At 44.0% G+C, this 24,446-nt stretch overlaps 1 protein-coding gene across 1 annotated transcript in view; it reads right to left on the reverse strand.

Moving 5' to 3' along the window:
* The window catches only part of LOC133118328 (sodium/potassium/calcium exchanger 3-like), a 79,156-nt gene extending 54,938 nt beyond the window's left edge, over window positions 1-24,218 (reverse strand). Inside the window, exons 1-2 of the mRNA XM_061228222.1 lie at window positions 23,763-24,218; window positions 6,541-6,651 (exon numbers count right to left, since the gene is read on the reverse strand). Coding sequence (XP_061084206.1) covers window positions 6,541-6,651; window positions 23,763-23,955 — 304 coding nt within the window. The 5' untranslated portion in view covers window positions 23,956-24,218. The remainder of the gene's footprint in view (window positions 1-6,540; window positions 6,652-23,762) is intronic.
* Between the last annotated feature and the right edge of the window lie 228 nt (window positions 24,219-24,446).

The following is a 24,446-nucleotide window of genomic DNA, read 5'->3' on the forward strand; positions in this document are numbered from 1 at the left end:
GCACTGGTCTCATTCACAGCTCTCGGCAGCACCTGAGACCGGTTCTACCGGGAATCGGCCAACGAGGAAAAGGATAAAAAATACGGTGAGGAAATCAAGTAAAGCGAGTATGAGTCAGAGACGGCCGCCGGGTGGCTCGTGGTGTTCAGGCGCTGTTCTGGTGCGCGGATGTTCCCCAGGGTCTGATGTCGAGGTGCCGGCCCAATGTTCAGCTGGCTCCAGCATCGCCCAGGGAGGGGAGGCTTTCATTCGGCTGGGATGGGAGTCACCGCTCACCAGTGACTCGCTCCGGACTGCCTGTCGAGTCCTGCGCTCTCAGAAATAAAGTGCGGAAAAAAGATACAAATGCTTGTGGGTGGGGTGGTGCCATATAGGTACATAAAATCGTACCTCGGGTCAGCAATATATTTTAAAAATAACGAGAAAAAGTACTCATTTGTACCCAAAGAGAACATTACTATACTTTCAGGGTAGATTTGGGAAATTTGATGCTTGAAGAACAAAAATGTACCTTTATTTCTGAAAGTATATAGCAATGTAATTAATTGTTTCTGAGAGTGTCTACACCAGATGCTTCGGAGGAGATCACATGCTCATCTGTGTGGAGGTAGTGATGAGCACTAATGACTATGAAGCATTCCAAAAAGGGGGGGAAGCTTTTTAAAAACATATCAGATTAGGCATAGTCAGTGCACAGTCGAGGCGAAGTAACAGGGCGTTAATGCAAGAGTACCGCTACCCTACGTCTGCTCTCACCTCCTGCGTCGAGCCGTAATGGCGCGTCTCGGAAGGAGTCAGGTCGAATCCTGCCCACCTCACAACCGCCGCTCTGAGAGCACAGCTGTGGATCCTCCACTCATTAATCACCTTCCACACCCCCCCACCCCCCACCCCAGAGCCTCCCACATCAGCAGTGCGCTCTCACTGTGCTCAGGAGGTCACATGCCCCCCCCAAATCATCCTCTGCCCTATTTTAATGAGCCCTTCCCCCATTTCTGGAGCACTGCCCCCAGGAAGGTACGAACTCCGCTCTGCGGCTGTGAACGGGGCGGTTTGCGATGGCACCGCCATCTTGGCTCAAACTAAGTCTGCACAATATATATCAAATCAAATCGACTTTTTAAAGCATGATACGAATATCCAGAATACACCAAGAATACACCAGCAAGACCCCTCCGTTCCGCCACTTTGTGCCGTCTGGCACCTCCCCCTCGCCACACCCGCACTTCTCGCTCATGACTGCTGTCTGTCCTGTCCCCACGGTGGTGGAATGACCTCCCAGTGGATGTCAGGTCTCCGACCTCTTTCAAGCGCAGACTGAAGACTCATCTCTTCAGGCTACACCTTTCCCTCCCTAACTCACCACCATGATTAGCCTTATATATGCCATAGACTATAATGGCACTTATATAGTTATATAGATGTTGTTGTGTTTTGTATTAGCTATTGTATTGTTGTACTTGGGGTATTCTAGCTGCCAACTATGGTATGCTTGTTTGTAAGTTGATGTATTCTTTAAGGGTTCCGATTGTATCTGTATGGTTACACTAGGACTCGGAACCGTGCTGCCCTCTCAGGTCCTCTTCACACTTGTACTTGTGTTTGATCTGCACTTCATCGTATGTCGCTCTGGATAAGAGTGTCTGCTAAATGCCTTGTAATGTAATGTAATGTAATACCATAGGCAAGGTCATAAGAAATGCTTCCAGGAAAAAAATATCACTGATATCTCCTGGTTGTTGATAAGACAATCAGCCAATCAGCAGCCAGGTTGTGATGATGCGATTCGTTTTTTCAGTCACATGGAAGCTACAAGGCCTTGCTGCTGATTGGCTGTCTTTTCAGCACAGGTGTCAGTGATGTTGGAAGCATGGTTGTTTAGGATTGGTTGTTTACTACCACATCCAGCAGGATTAAAGACGAAAGACGAAAAATAGCCAGTTATTCTCATTACATTTAAAGAAAACTGAAAATGTATATATCACACAGCTATAGCTGAAAGAGTGGGACACAATCCCTCACATCTATCTCACACCTTCCAACTGAACCATGCGCCAGTCTTCAAAATGGCACCCTGGTCTGTTTCCCGACTGACGTGTCTTCAGCTGACCGTCCCGTGGTTCCTCCAGCCCCCCTCGGGGGGAGTGTTGAGCGACACGGGCAGGAACACGAGGCCTAAGCCTGACAAGGGTAGGGAAGGTGAGGGAGAGCAGGCATCTGGAGGGGCTAAATTAGGACTCATTTTGTTTCTTTCTAATCTCTCTCTCCAGCACGCTGGAGCATGGCTTATATCATTTCACATCAAGGAGCAGGCCCTGAAACTATGCATAAACGTGTGTGTCCGAGTTTCTGAGTGTGCGCTTGAGTGTGCGTGTGTGTGCGTGTGTGTGCGTGTGTGTGCGAGCCTGCATACACTCGTGCATCCATCCATATGTGTTTATGTGTGTGTGTGTGTGTGTGTGTGTGGGTACTATGTGCCTCTGTGTGCCTGTGTGTGCGAGTGTTTGCATGCCTGTGTGTGTCTGTGTTTCTATGTGTGTGCTTGTGTGCACATGTGTGTGCATACGCATACAGCCAATATGCATCCATCCATATGTGTTTATGTGTGTGTGTGGGTACTATGTGCCTGTGTGTGCCTGTGTGTGCGAGTGTTTCTATGTGTGCGCTTGTGTGCACATGTGTGTGCATACGCATACAGCCAATGTGCATCCATCCCTATGTGTTTATGTGTGTGTGTGCTCACGTACAGTATGTATGGGTGTGAATTTGTTTGTTTGTGTAAAAAACACAGTGCTGTCCCTACATTGCACCGTTTCCTTTAACCTTTACCCCTCTCTGTTGCACACAGAGCTCTGGAAGTCTCCCACAGAAATACAGCTACACTCAGGGTGGGGAAACAGCGTTTTTATATTCCCCACAATATGTGGCCCCAGGAAGGGGTAATGGCTGGCCTCACAGACACAGGGGACTGAAGACGAAACTGGGTTTCAGGTGTGCGTCTCCCAGAAAAGCACATGCTCCAGGAGCCCTGAAGCCCAAAATAACCTGGGCCTATTTTCCTCTGTCCAATCAGGAAGAGGGAGGGAGGCTGGGCTACGTAATAAAAACTGTAAATACGTCACCTCGTCTTTTCAAAAAGATTTCTCATTATTATGTACTTCATTGTGTATATGGAAGGAACCATGTGTAATACTAAACATAAATGTTGCCATTTGACATATTGTGCCTAGTTTAGCTTAAGCTAACCTTCGCCTGGTGTCCTGTGGAAAGTTGCAATGCGTGTCACATAATACATTACGCTCCATATTTGGCATTTATGATAGATTTATCCAAAGCAACTTACATAGCCTACATTTGTTTACATCTATATATTTATACGTTTAAATATTTACTAATGGCGGCACGGATGGTGCAGTGGGTAGCCTCACAGCAAAGAGGTCCTGGGTTCGAATCCCCGTCGGCCGGGGCCTCTCTGTGCGGAGTTTGCATGTTCTCCCCGTGTTCGTGTGGGTTTCCTCCGGGTACTCCGGTTTCCTCCCACAGTCCAAAGACATGCAGGTTAGGCTGATTGGAGAGTCTAAATTGCCCGTAGGTATGAGTGTGTGAGTGAATGGTGTGTGTGCCCTGCGATGGACTGGCGACCTGTCCAGGGTGTATTCCTGCCTTTCGCCCAATGTATGCTGGGCTAGGCTCCAGCCTCCCTGTGACCCTGTTCAGGATAAGCGGGTTAGGATAATGGATGAATGAATGAAATATTTACTACAGCAATTCAGACCAAGTACCATGCTCAAGGGTAGAACAGTACTGCAACCAGCAAGAAATGAAACCTACAAGCTTTGAGTAACAAAGTCAGCTGCCTGAGCATAACACTGTGCTGCTCTCCATTCGCAAAGCCACATCCATACATGGAAATGACTTAACTAAGTTACAAATGAAGGAACACTGATTGGCAGCCATCTCCACCAACCACAGTGGACAACCCTGTGTAAAGTCAATGCGTCAATCTTATTTTACATTATATGTCATTTTGGCTCACGCTGTTATCCAAAGTGACTTACAGTTGATTTTGACTAAGCAGGAGACAATACTCTGTCAATACCCTGGAGCCATGCATGGTTAAGGGTGTGGATGTAATTGTGGCTACAATGGGGATCGAACCGCCGACCTTGCGGGTCCCACTTATGTTCCTTAATCACTACACTATCAGCACACACAGTAAGCGAGTCCTTAACGTGAATACTGGTGCTGAGTGAACAGGGTCCAGGCTCGGAGGTGTATACTGCGATCAGCAGGATCAGCCAGCTGTGTACAGGGCTATGAGCCCTACCAGTGTACCTTTAAGGACAAACTGAAATAAAAACATACTTCTTCCTCAATTTAGTCAATTCTTCATAACCATACAAACATGTCTTAAGGTATATACAGTATTCCATAATACTAATGCAATTGTAATCCTTGTGGATTTTCACACCGAAGATTTTGACCTTCCTGGGAAACGATTTGAATTTAGATTTTCCATCATCATGTACCAGCGGGCGAGCATGTTGCCTTAAATGTCTGTCGATGTTCTGCTCCCCTCCAATCGACATCCTATTCGCGCAGAGGCGCCAATCCTCGTTCGACGTCCCCCGCGTCATTCGACGTCAGTCGAGCAGACTCCCCGGAAGACCCGTTTCACTCACGCGCACGTCGTACCGCGGAAGCTAGCACTGCGCTAACCCCCCCTTCAGCTCGTCTTTAACGAGGCGGAGAGGGGCGCGCTGAACCCGGACACACACCGGAAGAGGAGGCCGATAAGACGCGGCGCGCTGCCCGAGGGCCCCGCCCCGCTCAGGAAGTCTCCCTGACCTCGGCCGCCAGGCAGGGGGGGCCGGGCGGGCGGCGGGAATTTACGACGGCTATTTCGGCTAATTAGGACACGGGAAGAACCAAGGGAGCGGTGGCCCTTTCTGCCAGAAGAAACCCGCACGATGATTAAAATCTCCTCGCAACCTCGAGCGGCAGTCGCGGGAAGAGCGCTGCGATATTAAAATCATGTATTCAGCATAAAACCCAAACCCACACACAAATTTACATTGGCCTTTTTCCCCCCTACGCAATATAATGTGAGTAAGGCTTCGCAACGCGTAAATCTATATGTACAGTACTGTAACTCAATTATGGATCACGGGTATGAACAGATAGGAGAGGGAGGTTGAGGAACAGGAGACAACGAGAAAGAATTGTCAAGTTGCCCGTCCTTGTGCAGAAAGGCAAGCAAAATCCTAATTAAAATAATTACGGTGTTTCAGGGGGGAAGGAATGATTAAACAGACACAAGTCATTAAGTATGTCTTCCTCATATGCATTATTAACCAGGAGGAGGGATGAAACATAAATTACTGTGGCTTGATAGGCAGGATGCCAGTCAGACGCACTCTATGATGCCAGAGCAGTGCTTCTGCAAGGGTGGACCTGTCATAGGGGGAGAACAAACCTGGAACAAACCTTTAACAAACCCAGTGTGCGAATGAAGAAGGTGTCACCAACGGAGCAGGAAGTACTGAAAGTAACTTCCGGAAGTTTCCGTCACCCATTTCTGCGTGCATTATAATATTAAATATTTAAAATATCTGCATTGTGCAATGTGGTTCTTCCATATTGCTAAGTCATGCTGCAGCTTATTTTGTGTTTACACTTCCATGGTGATAAACTGTGCTTCTGCTATTTATACTATTACTGTTGCTATTAACATTGGAAAATTTGTTTTTTTTAGTACTCCTTTGATGTGCCAAATATTAAGTTAAAATATTCATGCTATCTTTTATGCAATGTAAGTATTTATATACAAAAATAAAATCCAGTGCAATCATCTCTTTTGCATGCCTGGTTGTGAAATTCAGCCTCCTCTTTTCTATCTTTCAAAGGGCTGTAATCTCAGTGTGTCTGTGTGTGAACACATAGAGGACTCCCCTGGAGAGCTGGGGAATATCTGAAATGAGTTCTGAAACATCAGCTGAGGCCCAACACATCCAGGCCCCAGAAATCCTCTTCTGACAGGACCGCACACGCCCTCCTCTCTCTGTCCTCACCGAACCCGCTCACCCTCCTTCGTCCTCGAGACACGACCATCTAATGTAGCAGGATTACTGACCCTAACAGAGAAACATGGGCTCGAGACGAGACCGACCAGTCAGATCACTGCGTCCCTGTTACCGTGTTTATATCGGCCAATGGGCTGTGGGACCGTTTGCTCTGAAGATAACCTCGTCTCAACCCGACGGCACGTTTCAGTCGTGGTGTGCCTCAGGGTTGGGAGCGACATCGTAGCAATTCAGTCAATTCAGGAAATCAAACTAAAGAATTGAAATGCTCCTGAACGGGCTGAATCGTTTGAGTCCGTCTCTATTGCGCGCGTCACACAGTGAAGGAGCAGGGCGTTTTCTCCCACCCCGGTGGGCCAAACTGTGCGTACCGCTGAAAGGGGAGCGATGTAGTTTCGGGTGCGCAGGGCGCTTGTGCTCAGACAGGACAGAGCGGGGGCACGGCCTGCCCTCTTACCTGGCTCGGTGCAGTTCTTGCTCTTCGTTTCGTTCTGGTCCGGATCAAACAGCAGCCTCCGGCTCTCCCATCTGGAGTCGTCCTCAGTAGTGTAGCTCGATGCGTTGTACCCTGGAAGAAATTCACAAACTCGGTATAGAGCGTGGTAGAGAGGGGACAGAGCGTGATGATCAACCCCTCCATTTCCCCACCGAAGCAGCCATAAAGACAGCGGGCTGAATCTCCGAAACACGTCTGCATTAGCCAAGCCTCGTTACTCTTTTAAAGGAGTAGCTATTTTAACGCCACGTCATTTCCCATTTGTCTGCTTGATTTTGTCTACTGTTTGTAGCATTCATAAACCTGTTTGCACCCTGTTTTAAAAGCATTAGAAGTTAGCATAAGCCATAAATGTTAAAAATGTATATACAGTATATATGTATGGAATAAATGCTAAATCAATCGTGTCGGCCTGAAGTGGGAAGAGAAAGATGAGAGGTCTAGACCAATCACCCGATGTGTCCCATTACACTGTATCCTCGTAGACTGGAAGATTAATGGGATGGACCCTGTCTCACTCATTTAATGGGAAGGACCCTATAACGCTGGTTTACTGTACAAACTCACCAGCTCATCTCATTCCATATTCCAAAGCCGACTTCAGTTATCCCAGCTGTCAGCTAACAGGCGCTCAGTTATAAAGCGTCAGGAACGATCACGTTAATTGGTGTTCCGTCGAGCCCATTAGGAATTCAGGGAAACAAAGTGTTTGGGAAACGCGTCGGATTTGACAGGGAAAAAATGTCATGCTCCCAAACAGTTTCCGTTACCGGGGCGCCGGTGCAGTAATGACGGGGCGGCGGAATATTCCCGAGCGTCTCCTGCTCCGCCGTAATGAGCTCCGCGTCGTGACGGGAACTCCGGGGGCAGGACCGCGCCGCGCAGCGGCCTGACGACGGGTGACCACACCTCCGCGTCTCCTTGCCCTCCTCCGCCTTCTCAACTCACCTCCGTGACGCCAGAGCCCACCTCTCAGCCCCCCTCTAAAAATAAGCCTCTCTATTCGTCGGGAAGAGGTAACCGCAAAACCCCTTTCAGTGACAAATAAAAACATAAGTAGCGTGGCAGGGCTGACTCCCATCACCGGGCCTGTTGTTGGAGCAGTGCGAGGATCTGCTCATTACCCAGGATCTGCCTAACCCTTCACGTGTAATAGCCCCGCTGTCTGGCCTCATGTGAATGGGGCTGCTGTGGCTTCCGCTGTAGTTACCGAGAGCGTACACTGCTGATGGAGGAGTGGAGTATGAAGTAGCATGTACTCCAGTGGGCAGGGTGGCGACTTTGAACATTATAACATGAGGATTCTACATTCAGGATTCCTCCATATCATACAATGTGAGTTAGTGTGTGAGCCTGAGTGTGCGTGTGTGTGGGTGTACGCGATTGTGTGTGACTGTGTGTGTGTGAGCATGTGTGTGTGTGTATGTAATCCTGTATGTGAGTGTGTGTGTGTGTATGTGTGTGTGAATGTGTGTGTGTAAGTGTGTGTGTGAATGTGTGTGTGTGAGTGTGTGTGTGTGTGTGTGTGCATATAAGCATAGACTCACTCCATCCATTGCAGTCGCGGTTCCCTGACATGTGTTGCGTAGGCCACCTAGCAGACTCTCCGCTTGCTAACACGTTAAGAGAAACTAATTTCTCATAAGTGCAGCAGCGCTGGTTAATTGTGCCTGCCAGCATATCTTTTCTGGATGTCATGTGGATTTCTGACATGTAGTGTTCTAATGGCTTTACCTGTTCAATGAGCCAGAGAGAATACTGGCAAATATGTTTCTATGGTGATGTGACGTAAACACTGAGACAAGGAAAGGCAAACACACACATACACACACACGCAAATTCACACACATTTACACGCAAGCAGACATGCACACACACATGCTAACACACAAGCATGCACACACACGCTAATGTACACATTTACACGCAAGAAGACATGCACACACACATGCTAACACACACGCATGCACACACACGCAAATTCACACACATTTACACGCAAACAGACGTGCACACACACATGCTAACACACAAGCATGCACGCACACACACACACACACACACAAATACACATATAAAAGCATTTTCACGCAAACAGACACAAACACAAACACGCATGCGTACTTGCGCACAGACACACACAGACAAACTCATCGATTTTAGTATTTTACCAATGTTTGGCTGCAGAGAGAGGTTCTCTAATACATAACTACACAATCCTCTCATTTGGTCAGTATAAAGTACGAGAAAAGCCATACTCCATGATGCTCTCCATGTTAAGAGTCCTTGATTATTCCGCTAAAGCAGCACTGGTCTGTTTGTGAGAATGAGGCTCAGCTTGGTTAGGATCTGATCCCCCTGCAGTAACCAGCTTCAGGACCACACAGCGTTGACAGAGAGGGGTAATACACCTCACTTCAGGTGCCAGTGCCTCCCAAAGTCCTCAGAATCCACAAGAACTCTGAATATGTAAAAAACCCAACCCAGATCCATATTCTGTAAAATGAAGTATGTGTTAGAAATACATTTTCTCCGAGATATTTAACAATGATGTCCGCATGTCTCAAAAAGGTACCTGCAAGGTTTTGTTCCAGCCAAACTGTTAATCCCATGATTCGTGGTAGAATTGGTTTGACTGTTTTGACAAATTTAGCTTCCCTTCTCTAGTTCTGACAGTGCTAAGGGTTTGTAAGAACAGGAACCCTCCACTACCTGGCTTAGAAAACAAGCTACAGTTCCTCAGCAACAAGACGTTCCCCCAATTTCCCACACGTATTAGCAGCTGTGCTGTAATTTGGAACTGTGTTTATCTGCCTCAATGCGAACTGCTAAGCTAAATCAACTTCCTCCCGAGGTGAAAAACCTAAAAGCTACCACGTTGGGGGGGATATGTTAGCAACAATGGAGAACGCTGAACTGAAACAACCTCAGCTCAGAGAAGCTGGCCTGAGGGGTTTTTCCTGCCAGTCGAAATGCTCGGCATACTTCTCAGGGAGGAAAACAAGCAGCTTAGTGCCCAGTAACCAGGGTCGCTGAAGGAGTCGGACGTAAAATGGCCACTCCAGCTCCATGTAGCTCAATGGACATCTGCAAACCGCAGACACCCAAAATGCTCCTCAAACTAGGTCCTTGCACAAGCTCCTTTCCAGCAGCCAAATGACTCTTTAATCTCCTCTTTAAATCCAACTCCTGTAAATATCCATCCAGTGGAGCCCATTTGAAAAAAGGGCTATAGTTTAAAAAGGTTTTATATTTTTAAATAATTTCACAAATCTGTAGTTATTGCATGTCAATCTGGCCAGAGGTCCTCAAACAGCACCATCAAGGAACCCCCAGGGGTCTGCAGAACTCTGTTGAAAGTCCAAGTGTAAGAAATAAATGATGACAAAGAAATGGTCAATGAAGCATTTCAAACTGGCATTTCAAAAGGACTCACTTTGTCAATTAGCAGTAGCTGGACGGAAACCACAAAGGAATAATTGTTGGGTGTAAAAATAAGCACAGCGCGGATTTTAGTTGACAAGGTCATCCGAAAACAAATACGTGTATCTTTCTAGCTGAACAAATAGCAAGTTAATTACGGAGGCAGTGATTCATTAGACAGAGGAAAACAATGATTCTGAGATCCAACACATTGTCCAACTAATTTAACGGATTAGATTACACAATTCTGACAAGTAATATTTAAAAGCCTTTTCTTGAATGAAGTAAAAATGGTTAGAAAGTATTTGCACAATAGAACATCACGCACTGCCGTAGACTATACGAACAAAATGCCTAATAACACATACCATTATCTTTTCACCATGAGATACTGCATGATCCTTGAGAAACAAAAAATATTATTCCTGATGCAACAATGTATTTTTTTAAAATGTATACCAAACACTTCAAACAAATAGGATACAAAACCAATTTGTCAATAGTTATAGTTATTTTATATAGTTATTTTATCACAAGATGAAAACTTTTACATATTTCACAGGGTCTGTTAGCATTTCTGTTTCATTATTGCCTCATAAACCTTAGCATATTGTTGACACATATGAGCAAGCACTCACTGAGTGGAATGTTAAATATGTTTCAATATCCATAAGCACCACTCTGATAATCCATGTGCAAATGCACATAATTAGCCATCATTGACCTACCAGAGGTGATTCAGCTGTATGTGACCGTGTGGGATGACTGGTAGTGACTTTATAAGGCTGCTATAGCATCTTGCCATTTTGTGTATGGGATTACAAGTCTTAAACAAACCTTCCCAGTCAGTTTGCTAGCACCAAATTAATATTTAGAAGTGACTGAAAAAGGGCACTTTGGGAAATAAAAAAATTAATTAATAAGTCCTTTTAAAATGGATGCCAGTGTCATTTTTCAATCTGACATACTTCTCTAATCAAGTGAGCAGATTAGATTGCAATAGATATAATTATTCTTCCATTGTGGCATGTGATGGTCTACACGCAGTGTACTTTAAAGATTGGAATGCGTTTAAATACAACCTTCGCTTTAATACCCACAGTTATTAATTTCTGGGTAACTCTTTAAGTTACATTTCAAAAGCAAGGTTACAAAGAGCAGTAATTATATTTAATGATCCGGTCTCTTATTTTCTGACTGAATGTGAATCCACGTGTACAGGTCACTTCATGCTGGAGCTAATTTTACATACACGTTCTATATCATAGATGGGGGAAGGGTACCTGTAATTACACAGAGAGACAAATCCCTCCGAGGTTTATATAAGATAATGTACAGAAATAGACACTCAGTACATACATTAATGCCACCATACGCATTATTCACTGCACAGACTCTAAACGTTGTCAAGGAGGAAAATCTCTCACTGGAAAATTATATTTGTGTGGAACAGAGGGTCTATGGTTAATCGTGAAATGCAAGAGACAAGTATAGTATATAGGTTTAAAGTATAAATATATTTATTTTTTTACAATTACTGATTATTGAATTACTGTGTAAGTAACTAAAAGTTGGTTTCAAATGGTTAATACCTTTCAATAATACATAATAATCAAATAACCTTTATGACCATTTTTAATGGACGGTAATTTGAATTTGAACACTGGCAGCAGAGAGTATAGCAGGACACGGTTTGCCCGTTATGACCCACGGAGGGTGTGATGTTCGACCAGACGAACACAAAGTTTGTGTTCGCTAGGGTCACTGACGCATTTATGACGCAAGAGAGACGGTGCTATGCTTTTCTGAGTAGCACATCACCAAGATAAGCTATTCTGAGACACACAGACACACGCATAAAAGTCTACTCCGAAGTTGGAGGAACGTCTCGGCAGGGAAACTCCTTGACCTACAACGCGTCAAGAAAGACGACCTCATAGTGTCACCGGGACTTTATATTTAGCGCCTCCATTTGTCCTCCGTGACAAACCTTATTGCGCAGTTCATCTTCATTAACAACACAGCTGCAACACACGTGTTGCTAAAAAAACAGGAGCCTTATTTCACATGCCCTTTCTCCGCATATTTCCGCAACACTACATAACTGTCAAGCGGTGTGTAAAATGTTCTAGTGTTGCAATGTTTGTTTGGTTTGTTTATTTTATCAGAGACCATGTACAAATACATTGAGCCCAGAGAAGAGAAATGCTTTGTACGAAATTTAGCTAACAGCTAATTTCCAACTGCCGTGTCTGGGCAGTGAGGACAGGCACTCTCAGAGCAGCCTCAGAACAGCCCGAGATGTACAGCTCACGGTACAGAAAGCACACGCAGGGACACATTAACTGATGAACTCACATAAAGGCCTAGATGTAAGCGGTAAGCGGCCGTTGATAAGCTCATTAGCGGACCTTAGCATGGCTCATAGCGGGCTGCTCCAGCTGTGGGGCGGTCGTCAGCCTGTCTGCTCCTGAGCCCCCTGGCTCTGGGCTCCTCCGAGGGTGGGCGGCGGGAGGAGGTGAGGCTAAGAGGAGTGGGCAGCGAACCCCCTACATAGGGGCCGCTCCACAGAACCGCGCTGGCTAACCGTGCTGGCTAACCGTGCTGGCTAACCGCACTCGCAGCGCTAAAGTGCGATGCACTGCGAGCTGGGTGGCTTTAGATGCATGTGCTGCTGTAACAGTGGAGTACAAGAAAACTCATTATTCACTGAACCTTTTTCCTTTTAGCGTTTATGTGAACTGACATTTGGAGAGCCCGCTGTATTTGTAACCGGTCTCGTTTTGAACAATTTGAACGCCCTCGGTCAATCTCTCTGTTCCCCTCTGAAGTGCGCCACAAGCCCCACTCTGCAGTCCACCAGCCGAGGTGCACAGCATTTGTGACAGAGCACAGCTTATCCACAGCCGGCACAGGCAGACTGCAGGCTACTCTGACACAGCACTGTGCCCACTTAATGCACTGATCTATGGGGGGCAGAACACAGTGAAGGTGCCATGGTGCACATCACTTAAAGGTACAATAGGTAATTTCGGACATCTAAAGGTCAAGAGAGGAAGAGCAGCAACAAACACCTTCAAACCACAACACTGATTATCCCTCCCCCTTCTCTGTAAATGAGCTGACATTGAAACGCCATTGGCTGTGGCAATTAGAACCAATTTTCAACCAATGAGCTTGAATTATTGTATGGTTATACAATGTTTTGGTGCAGAGTGTCGGGCCATGTATATTTTGAAACCCGAATTTAATGACTATAAACACAGGCAGAGGGTGAGTCACAAGATGCCAGTGAGCCTTTCTCAATTTTAGGAAAGGATTTACAATGGTATTGTAACAACGCTTTAACACAAAAATCTTACCTATTGTACCTTTAACTGAATACCAGCACTTTAGTAGAATAAGCCACTGAAAAGATCCTGTGTAGGAACTCCAGGGCAGCGATCCTACAGTCAGGGGCACATCTAGGAAGTCTGGGCCCCATGAAAGATTATTGCTCTGGGCCCCCATCCTACTGTCATTTTTGTTGGCCCTCTCCAGCTGTCGGTCTCCCTGAGCAGTGGGCCCCTAGAATTGCCACCACCTTTCACCCAACTAGCAACAGCCCTGCCTACAGAGAAGCAAACCACCGAATACGTGAGCAGGGCAAATCTTGTTCATGGTGTATGCAACACCATGCAACATTATTTTCCGGGTAAGATGCTATAGTTCACCTTGCCTGAATTAGTTAACATTATTACAGATGGTGAGATATTTTTGTCAGTATTCTGGGCTCTGATCCAAACTTCCTTCGATGGGGTGACAGTCATGAACATGGTACTGGGCTGAGCTCAACGATTGCTGGTTTAAAGTTGGGGTACTTCATGAGAGAAAGTGCACATGCAATGAAAAGGCAGGACATTAGGCAGGGCTGTTTTTACTTACTGTCCTGGCATGCCCATTCCCCATTAGGTTAGAGTATGGCAGGCAATATTTTACCATCCACTAGCAGACCTGACACGTACTGCATGTGTTTCAACTGACAGACTCAAAATGTTCAAAATGAAACATTATTAAACTGTATGCCGATAACTTTCTTTCCTCTAATGCCTAATCTCTACACTGAGAATATCTTGGCAAATATACACTGTCAATTTGAGAGACCATGTCATCCCATCAAAAAGATAGACACATACTGGACAACAGTTTCCAAAAAGAAAGACTTGCACTACCCCCCCAAAAAAAAATGTCATAAAAAGCAGGGATAGACTGACACATTGAGTCCACACGGTACAAAAGTATCTGTCTGAGTAGATATTACATTTAACTTTTTGCTGTGTTCTGATGCAATTTCAGACTTATTTACTACTGTTGAGCGGTCAGTTTAATCAACACATACTTCTACAGACATACCATATATTTAATATTATAACTTACTAAAATTAGTATTTAAAATAAATAAATAAATAAAAAATAAATAAATAAAAAAGAATTATATATATATATATATATATATATATATATAGTTTAATTAAATTGCCTTACAAGATGAACTGTCAGGGTGTAATTTGTACAACAGGTGCTGGAACAAGTGCCCAGGTGTGGGTGGTGACAGAAAGGTTTCTATGGTCCTGGAACATGCTAAAACAGGGGAAGTGATTCAGCATTGGACCGGGAGGCATTACCAACTATCAATGGCTGCATTTTTATGTATATACATGTTTTCCTTTCTTCATCGACAGTGGCCTGAGCCATGCAAGGATTCCCCGGGATCCAGAATGTCCTTAACGGTGAGGACCAATAGGATCCAGCGCAAATGTATAAACGCTAGGTATAAGCACGTAGACAAAAGCTGTTCAACGTTGTACTGCACATTCAGATATGGAAGATTTCACCTACAGTACCCACCTCCATGTTAATAACTGTCCCAGGAGAGGGATTGTAGTGTGGACTCAAAACCTTGAGAGACAACACAACCCAAAAAGGTCAAAAGAATGTTTCTATTTTAATTTACTCTTTAATTTAGTTCTACGCAAAGTGCCGGGATGTAAGAAAACACTATTCTGGTCTAACAACAACAGTTAATCTAATCTATTAAGACTAGATCTAGCTTTATGTAACGAGACTACATATCAAATGGTGGATTATAGTAATGCATCGGAGTCAGCGGATTAGAGGTTTCAAACTCCTTTTGACTATTTTAATACTTTAAGCTTATTTGCCATTTTACACACGGAGAGAATGACTGAATCTCTGAATAAATGCACAAAGCAAAGCATTAATATTTACTGAAATACATAATACATGTATTGTTGTTGTTATTGTTATAATAATAATACAATCATTATTGTTATATTGTTGATTGTTCAGGATTACGTAAGGCATGAATTACATTACATAGATCATAGTAAATATTGAGCTTATAAATAAGTATATTACACATGTTAAAAAGAAAAACAACATGCATATGCATTGCATATTCATATATAAGGGACTGGAATGAGTTCTGTAGAAAAACTACAATAAACGATACATTTACTGTATCAATACTAGCAAAAGGGATATTATGATAAATTACAGACAAATGATCAAAGAAAATACATCAAACTAAAATACATGTAATTTAGAAAGAGCCATTGCAGAAATCCAAAGTCAGAGTTTTCTATACTTGCATACCAACATAACAATTTACTTACAACAAGCAATTACAATAATCTGACAAATTCCTTCTGCTGGTTTGAGTGTAAATGATCTGGACTCAACGATGCCTCTACACTGTATGATGGAAGGGTTCCCTTCAAGTCATTTTTACAGTATAAAGCATAGCTAAATGCAGAGGCTAAAACACTAGGGATACCAATGTTACTGCACTATCAATTTGTACATTATGAAGTCCCTGGAGATTATAAGGGAAACACATGGGCACAATTGGTTTTCTTGTTTTGTTGAATATGATCGGTTGTTTGGACGACATTGGTATCCACCTATGAGAACCGCTACACAGTGGCCCCCAAGGTTAACGCAGTTTATTTGTTAATGGCATTACATCCCCTAAACAAGGAAGCAATTAAACTAAAGATGCCGTTTTAAACTCCAGAAGTAGAGCCTTAATCTGTTTATTGCCAATGCAATACGTTACATCTTTGCAAAAACGTACGTCCCGTTTGCTGTTTTATGTCAAAAAAAATCCAAAACAGCTGCTGGCAAAACAAGAGTTTATTAGCTATGTAGTGCTGCCAGGGGAAAAAAAGAAATAGAAAACATTACCAGAGCTTTATGAATAGTGTAGCATTTAGACTCTGATATTTCCACCTACATTTTACATAAGCTAGCACCATAGCATTTAAAAAAAACATTTTTTCTTTTCAAGGAGCCCATATAAGTACTTACAAAACCACAGGAGCAATTCCTCTCATTGTATTCAAGAGAGCCGAGAAGCACAATACATCAAATTCATAATGAGCAGGTTTAAGGTGTGCTATTTTTGGAGTAGAACATATGTAGGACAACCCCCCCTCACATATATCCCCCTGGTCCTCCCACCAAGACCAGTGCTGGAGAAGCGTGTGGAAAGACAGCCCATCTACCACCTCTACCCGCACTTTTGGGAAATACTCCTTGTTACAGCATCACTTCCTGTACTGCAGACTAAGTGCTTTCTAAAAAAAGGACCTCTCTATTAATTAGTCGCATTCTAATTTGAGTGGAAGGCTAATAAAAAAGGGACTCCGCTTAATTACAGAGTGGTTTCATTTACTCTGGTCCTCTTTGGCATTGACCATCGGATCTGGAGCTAATGCTGTGCGTTAGCAGGGCGCCATGTTGCAACTCCAATGGCACACAAATGAAAAACGGTGATTTGATGGATGATGGACTGTAGATGATGGATGGGAGATGATGGATAGTAAGATGATGGATGGTAAGATGATGGATGGTAAGATGGTGGATGGTAAGATGGTGGATGGTAAGATGGTGGATGGTAAGATGATGGATGGTAAGATGATGGATGGTAAATCATGGATGGTCGACATTGAACAATGTCACTAATTCAGGGTGCTTTCAAGGTACCATTCCCCCAGTTCAAAGATCTGCATTTTTATAAAGCACCTTTATCCAAAGCACTGTACAATTGATGCTTCTCATTCACCCATTCATATACACACACACACACACACTCACACACCAATGGCGATTGGCTGCCATGCAAGGCACCAACCAGCTCGTCAGGAGCATTTGGGGGTTAGGTGTCTTGCTTGGTGATACTTCGACACACACAGCCAATGTCGCCCCATCAATGTTATGTAGCAAACCAGAGTATTGCAGGACATTAATTAAAATAACTTAAAAGTGCCCCAGTCAAGTAACTCTCATGAAAGTCCTTCATTTTATTTGAATATTTTATTTGTTTTCATGGGAACCCTGTCTTCCTGTGATAAGGAGGCAGTACCCAGCAGCCAAATGGACAGAGTTCCCCCCCACCCCCAGGCCCCCACTCTGATTGGACTTCCTGCGTGTCACTCTACTGGGTGGGACTGACACCTTCCCTGGACTCTCATAACCACCCACGTTCCGCATGCAAAGCTGAGACTCTTCCCCCGACAGCTTTAAAACAGAATTTATGAAGCAGGCTTTAACGGTTCCTTTGCCCTCGCTGTGCTGGAACTGCACATTGAGATTTATTGCAGCGAATTTCCTTAAAACAATTTTCGCAAAGATAAATTAATAATCTCTGCTCCCTGCTTCTTTTATTGCATATGATAGCAATAATGTAGTCACTGCGTTGGCGAACCTCGTTCACAAGTACACTTCACTTTCATTGTGTATTTATAATAGTGTCAAGCCAATATTTTGACTCCATCCACAAAACCGCAACTTTATATGCCTGTCAATGTATTGCATGTATCTGTGGCTGAACTAGCAATAGTATGAGACTTTCATGCCTTTCAAATGGAGCCACATTGAGGGAAACAGATAAAGTCCTGAACAGGAGAAGGCGTTGGGTCCTTACCTATATCATTAGGCTCTGTGACTCATTGTGCATTGGATATTATTATTATTATTATTATTATTATTATTATTAAGCCCACAACAGGGATCAGATAACTTTTTTTCTTGAACTAAAGCTCCCACTTGTGTGCTTACTAGGCAGAGTATCCATGGAAACAAAGAGGAAGGAGACACCGAGGGTCTCGTTGACAACAGTAATTTAACAGATTATTATTTCTGAAATAATCTACTGCATTCAGAAATATAGCATGCCCAGTACATGTTAATCATTCCAAGAAACGTAATTGAAAATTATTGAACTGCCTTGCAATTATTTTTTATATGTAGGAATGAAAACCAGGGAAAGAAAAGGCATGCACTTTCAAATTAACTTAATGAAAAATAATGTGTGTATGTATAATTGGGCTGTAACTACATTGATAGAATTTCAAGCCTCAGTACAAACCTATATCTCCCCCTATAGCCCCTATATAAAAACCACACTGACATACCTGACACATATTACATTTCCATACAGGTGTGCAGGGTGCAGATCATTTGTGATATGATAATATCTCCTTTCACCAAACAACCAATAATGCACTGCTAGCAAATAAAATGTCGATTTATGATTCGATCATACCTTAAAAAGATGTCTATATACAGATGTCAATCACATATCATTTATGCGTCAAATCCTAATTGGACTGGGTGAGCTGTGAGTGTCAGGGAAGGTAACTGACATTATTAACGTCATTAACGCTCGGTTGAAGACATTTAACGGAGTTGATAAATGTAGCTACAGAAGGCATGTCATTAGATATGCATGACATGCCTTAGGGCTACTGGCACTTACAGCAAACAGATGAAGCAGAACAAACAAGTTTGAGGCATACGAGACTGTATAAACAGTCAGGTATTTCCCTGCCGAATATATTTGCGCATCTCCACATGCAGAGAAAGTAACATTCGAAACGGGGATAACACTTTAAAATGGATGTTATTGTTAATACCAGTCAGAACTGGATGACAAGCAGAATGACTACATTATCAGATGGACAATGCAGAGCAGCATCTCTATGTGTGAGTAAAACTCAATTCACAATATATGAGCTATGCGTATAAGCCAAAGTTGCCTTTAATCAAGAAAAACACATTCCCAGGTAGGTTAACAGAACACTTTGCAAACTCCATCCCAAACATCATTTGACGTGTTCTTGGAGTGGCTACATCGACATTACCAACCGAGTGTATGCTGTATCTTGAGTGACTTATGGAAGCAGATGGCTCTCACAAAAATGTTTAGGCAGTGAATGCCAAGACCTTAGGGTCACAGCCGAAAGGAGCCATCAATACATAACTTACTGAGAAGTAGTAAACACATAAACACATTAAGTAAAGTTAAGTACCGTAATAGGTGCAAGAAGGAGAATGCAGTGCTTCAAGTAGCAAATGGAAAATATCGATTTAGGTGTCACACAGATGGAGCTAATAAAGCAAAGAAAAACGTTCAGAGCTCAGCGTCTGTGAGCAGACGCGCATTTTAAACAGGTGAGTTCTTCAGTCTGTGGTGAGATACCGACAGTGACTCGTTCCACCACTGAGGAGACAAGCAGAGTCATGGTCTGGATGTGTTAAATCAAACAAAGGCCTGTCACACCGGCAAGGCTCCGTACCGGTTCCCGAACCTAATTATGAACTGGCCGGCGCGTTCGCACCGAAAATAAGTTGGTTCGGAACCTGAAAAGGTGGTTCTCAGCTGGAACCAAAAAATAGCTGGTTTTTCCTTGCGAACCGTGACGTCGTCAGTGGGCGTATCGTATTCTAGGCACTGAAGACAAGAGGAAGAAGGAGACGAAAGCATTCCGTTGATGATGGAGGGCGGTGGAGCTTTAGTTCTGCTTAAACTGGTATGGATGCAGGCTGGTTCGCCAGAAAGCACCATGGTTCTGAGACTCCAGAACGGAACCGGAGCCAGAACCAGAACCACGTCTGTCTGAAAGTGGTAACAGACCCCCACGTTTGATCAATGGTACATGGCCTGCATTTATATACCAGCTTTACAATTGATGCTTCTCATTCACCCATTGACACAAACACTCTAGTGGGTCGACATGGCTCAGGCAGTAAGAGCAGTCATCTGGCAGTCGGAGGGTTGCCGGTTCGATCCCCCGCCCAGGCTGTGTCGAAGTGTCCCTGAGCAAGACACCTAACCCCCAAATGCTCCTGACGAGCTGGTCGGTGCCTTGCATGGCAGCCAATCGCCATCGGTGTGTGAGTGTGTGTATGAATGGGTGAATGGAGAAGCATCAATTGTACAGCACTTTGGATAAAGGCGCTATATAAATGCCAACCATTTACCATTACCATTTACACTCACACTCACACACCAATGGCGATAGGCTGCAATGCCTAACCCCCAATCAGCTCATTAGGAGCAGCCAGGGGTTAGGTGTCTTGCTCTGGGACACTTTGACACACCCAGAGAGAGGGGATGAAACCGGTAACCCTCCGACTGCCAGACGACCGGTCTTAGTGTCGCGAAAGAACAAGTCGGGTTATTTGGGCTGTTCAAATTCAGCCTCAGCAGAACGTGGGTTTGAGCGTGCAGTAAACCTACTCTATGGTACCGTTTCAAACAGAGCACTTCTCAAGACCGAAACAGCACTGCTTGGAAGATGAATGAGACTGTCAAGGCTGTTGAAAAACACCCACCCCCCCCCCGTTCACAGGGGAAAAGGCAGCTCTCTGTCACCCTCCCACACTCTCAGCGCAGAGCACACTCACGTCTCCCTCTCATTATTCTGCCGCTACTCCAGATAGATCATATTCCCCTGCAACGCTCAGCAGCTTCACCATTCAGGCTTGTTTGGCAGGTCTTCTTGCCCAGCTGTCTTACTTTTTTTTTTTTTTTTCGGAGCGACGGTGAAAAAACACGAGCTTTTATCGACGAGGGGCCGGCTTTTCACCGCGAGCAGCGAGGAACGGTCACGTGAGAAAAGACCGCAACCGCACGATCGCCGTCAGCACACTTCAAGCGGCGGATTTCGACCCCCTCAGCGGACGGCACTGGTACGGTGAGCGTAGAACCGCAGAACCGTCCTCATGCCGTTTCATGGAGTAACCCCAAATGCACACAAAATACACAAAATGTCCACTCTGCTGATAAAACTCAGAGGGAGCGGAGGAGCAGAAGAAGTGGGGTGGTGAGATTGTTTAAGTTCTTTGAGTTTGCGGGGGTTTTCTGAATCTCTACGACGTCATGTCTCAGGGCTTCACTAAAAGCCCAGGTTCCAAAAAAAAACGTGTATGGAGACCCTTCCTCTATACAATCTCCGAACCATGTGCTTGTATCAAATGCTATAGAAAAACGATAGCATTGCTTCAGAAGTCTTTAATCTGGAAACAAGCCACCTTTTTTAGAAGTAGATACTCAATGCAGGAAAGACTTGGGGAGCAGGGTAATAATGATGTCACTTCCTGTCATCACCTATATCTCCATAAGCCTCTCAGAACTCATGATCAGGGGGACACGCAGAGACATTGTGCAAGAGCATATGCAAATACGTGACAAATATAAAGAGTATATACAGTATGCAAATGTACCCTTATACGAGGCATATACCGCGCATACACTACAGTATGCGTTATGCAATGTAATAATCTGCTTTATTTCTTAAGAACACATTAGCGTGCAGGCGGCGCATGAAAGCGCATGCTTTGTCACCATGAAACCCAGCCACGGAATACTTAGGACTGACAAATGGCTCAAAAGAGATAATACATATAACTTAGGCATAATGGTTTCAGCAAATGACATTGATGCCCAGGGATTAGTGCATTGAGTGGCACCGGTTAAAAATGTTTTCTCACGCTAATCCTAGCTGTAATAGTTTTTTAGGTTTTTTTTACGAGGCATAGGGAGGGAAAAATAGTGTTGGGTGAACAAATAGGGGTGCGGAGATACAATTCAGAGAGGCTGTCAGTCATGGCAGTTTAAGTCAGGAATCTGTCAGTGTTTATTTGTGATGCAAGGACCCAGGACAAAAGACAAACCATGGTAAAAAAGATGCCCAAAAACAGCCTATAATTGACACATTGTTCTAAGGGGGAGTTCCCATTTCTTTTCTTTTTTTAATAAGGGCCAAAGCTTGAACCGTGCACAAAATCTTCAGAGAAGACATGCAAGTAAAATGCGATTGATTAAACTTGACGCTTGTGCATTTACAATATCACATAGGCCTGCAGTATGCAATATAGGCTATATGTTATTATTTGTTGCCAGTATTGGAGTACCAGAGAACAAAATGATCACCGTGGGACTAAGTGAGAAGTAGGGGAGACCAAGGATGGTTGTAGCATTGGGTTAGTTGTAACACCATCAATTTAACCAATAAGAGATGAGTTCTGGTAATGTGATGACTATTATCCAGACCCATGGACAGATAATTTTGATGACTGTGTGAAATTTCAGGAAAAAAAAAAAAAAAAGATTTTGAGGTATTAAATTAATAATTCTAATCTCTATTTTTTGTTTAGCAGTCACAATATTGTAGGTACAGTGATTTAACTTTGGCAGTAATAAGCAGTTTCTCGAGTCAAATGTGATGCTTCTAATTCATGCTAGCTTCAACACACTAAAGCACTCTTGTATGTACACGGGTAGTCAGCCAACATTCTTTTGCGCACCAACGCACACACCCACACACACACACAGACACACACAATATATTGGTTTGGTCTCACGATTAAAAAAAAAAATAAAGCAGTTTTATGTTTAAAGACTAAAAGGTATGGATCTGATTTTAGTAAGCACATTAAGTTCCTTAAGTAAGTTATTTTTAAATCCACCCCCAGCTGCTGTTACAACTAACCCTCGTAGTGGGGTAGGTCGTAACAGTAGAACAATTTGTATTTGACATTAACTCACACATTCTGCGACATTGCAGTAGATTTCTAAATGAGTAGTTTGTGTAGCAGGCATATATGCACAGCTCCTATCAAACTTTATTTTAATCGCATCGTACACATTGGATGCGAAACAGAGCAGAGTGGGTTGAATAAATCGCTGATGATTTAATCACGCGTTAGCTGGCACCACGCCTTCGTGCAGATGTGCAAAAAACTAACGTGTCGATACTGTGTGCCGTAGCTAAACGGAACTACATGGCAGTGCCTCTCATGATGCCGTTTCAGATACCCTAATTAGGACACGGTAAATTTTGGGCGGAATGGAATAGTGAAATATAAATCGCAGTACTATTGGTCTGCTTCACCTTTCACACTGCTATCGTTTTGAGGAAACAGTTGTCCGCTCTCAAGCCTGTAGTGGTCCTGCAAAAAAGTGATACCGGTGCGACGAGCAGCATCGATTATCAAACACAGATGTTACGGTAGCCTTACTGTACAGTTTTCAGCGTTCAAATGAATCGTAGCATACAGCTAAGAAGCGTATTATATCTTATAATAAAATCTTATACTGGTAATACCTCGAAAACGCCAAACAAATGCGTGTATATAACTTATTGCCGTAGTTTCCGTTTGCATGATTAATATAAAATGATCAAGATGCACTGGTACGGATACTGTCCACTCAGTTCAGCATCATTTCCGAAAATTATCGTAATTAGCCAACACACAATTGCGTTTTCGTTGGTTAAGTCTAATTTCACGAACTCATTAGCTACGCAGAAAATGACGTTTAACTTTCTCCAGGCCCACTGACATCTCTTCATCTTCCCAAGCATTAATTAATTAATTTGACAAGGACTTCTGAAACAAAGCGGAGAGCTCACCTGAATGTTTCGCCAGACAGGAGAATCCCGACACCACCATGAACAAGACCCCCATGAAGCTCAGCTGCCCCCAAAACAACTCCTTTCGTTTTTTCCTCCTCGCTTTGATCTTCCTCTGGTTTAGCATCACTTGCGGCGGCCGACTACGGGCTCGGATAGTGGGAGACATCCTCCCAGCGTCAATCCCATCCATACAGGAAGATTTCAGTTAGCGATAGCAATCTTTAAGGTAGAAAAATGACAGGGCGAGTGGACGTAAAGGGGAGCGCGGGGATGGACGGTGGGAAAAGTTTCAAAACGGAATTGATGCAATATCCTCACGTCAAATACGTAATCAATGTGCAGTCTTGTGCGTTTATAAGGTTTGTAACTATATTATTTGAAATCCTAACATTGTATAATATAAAAGTCGAGAACGGAAGGAGCGCTCCATTGATGCGTCAGTCTGGTGCCAGCTCTTGCAGGACACAGTTTGCTGCGAGCTTGAGGATGTGTGCGAGAGGGAGAGGGAGGGAGGGAGAGAGAGAGAGAGGGGGGGGGGGGGGGGGGGCGCAGAGTGAGAGAGTGTGTAGGGCTTATACCGATTGATGCAGCGCAGCTGTTTGATGGTAAAATAGCTAACGCTAGCTTCTCGCAACAAGAGAAGGAAAGAAGGAGACGAAGAGAGAAGAGGCAACGGGAGTC

Source organism: Conger conger, chromosome 18 (assembly GCF_963514075.1).
Source record: "Conger conger chromosome 18, fConCon1.1, whole genome shotgun sequence".
NCBI classification, from domain to species: Eukaryota; Metazoa; Chordata; class Actinopteri; order Anguilliformes; family Congridae; genus Conger; species Conger conger.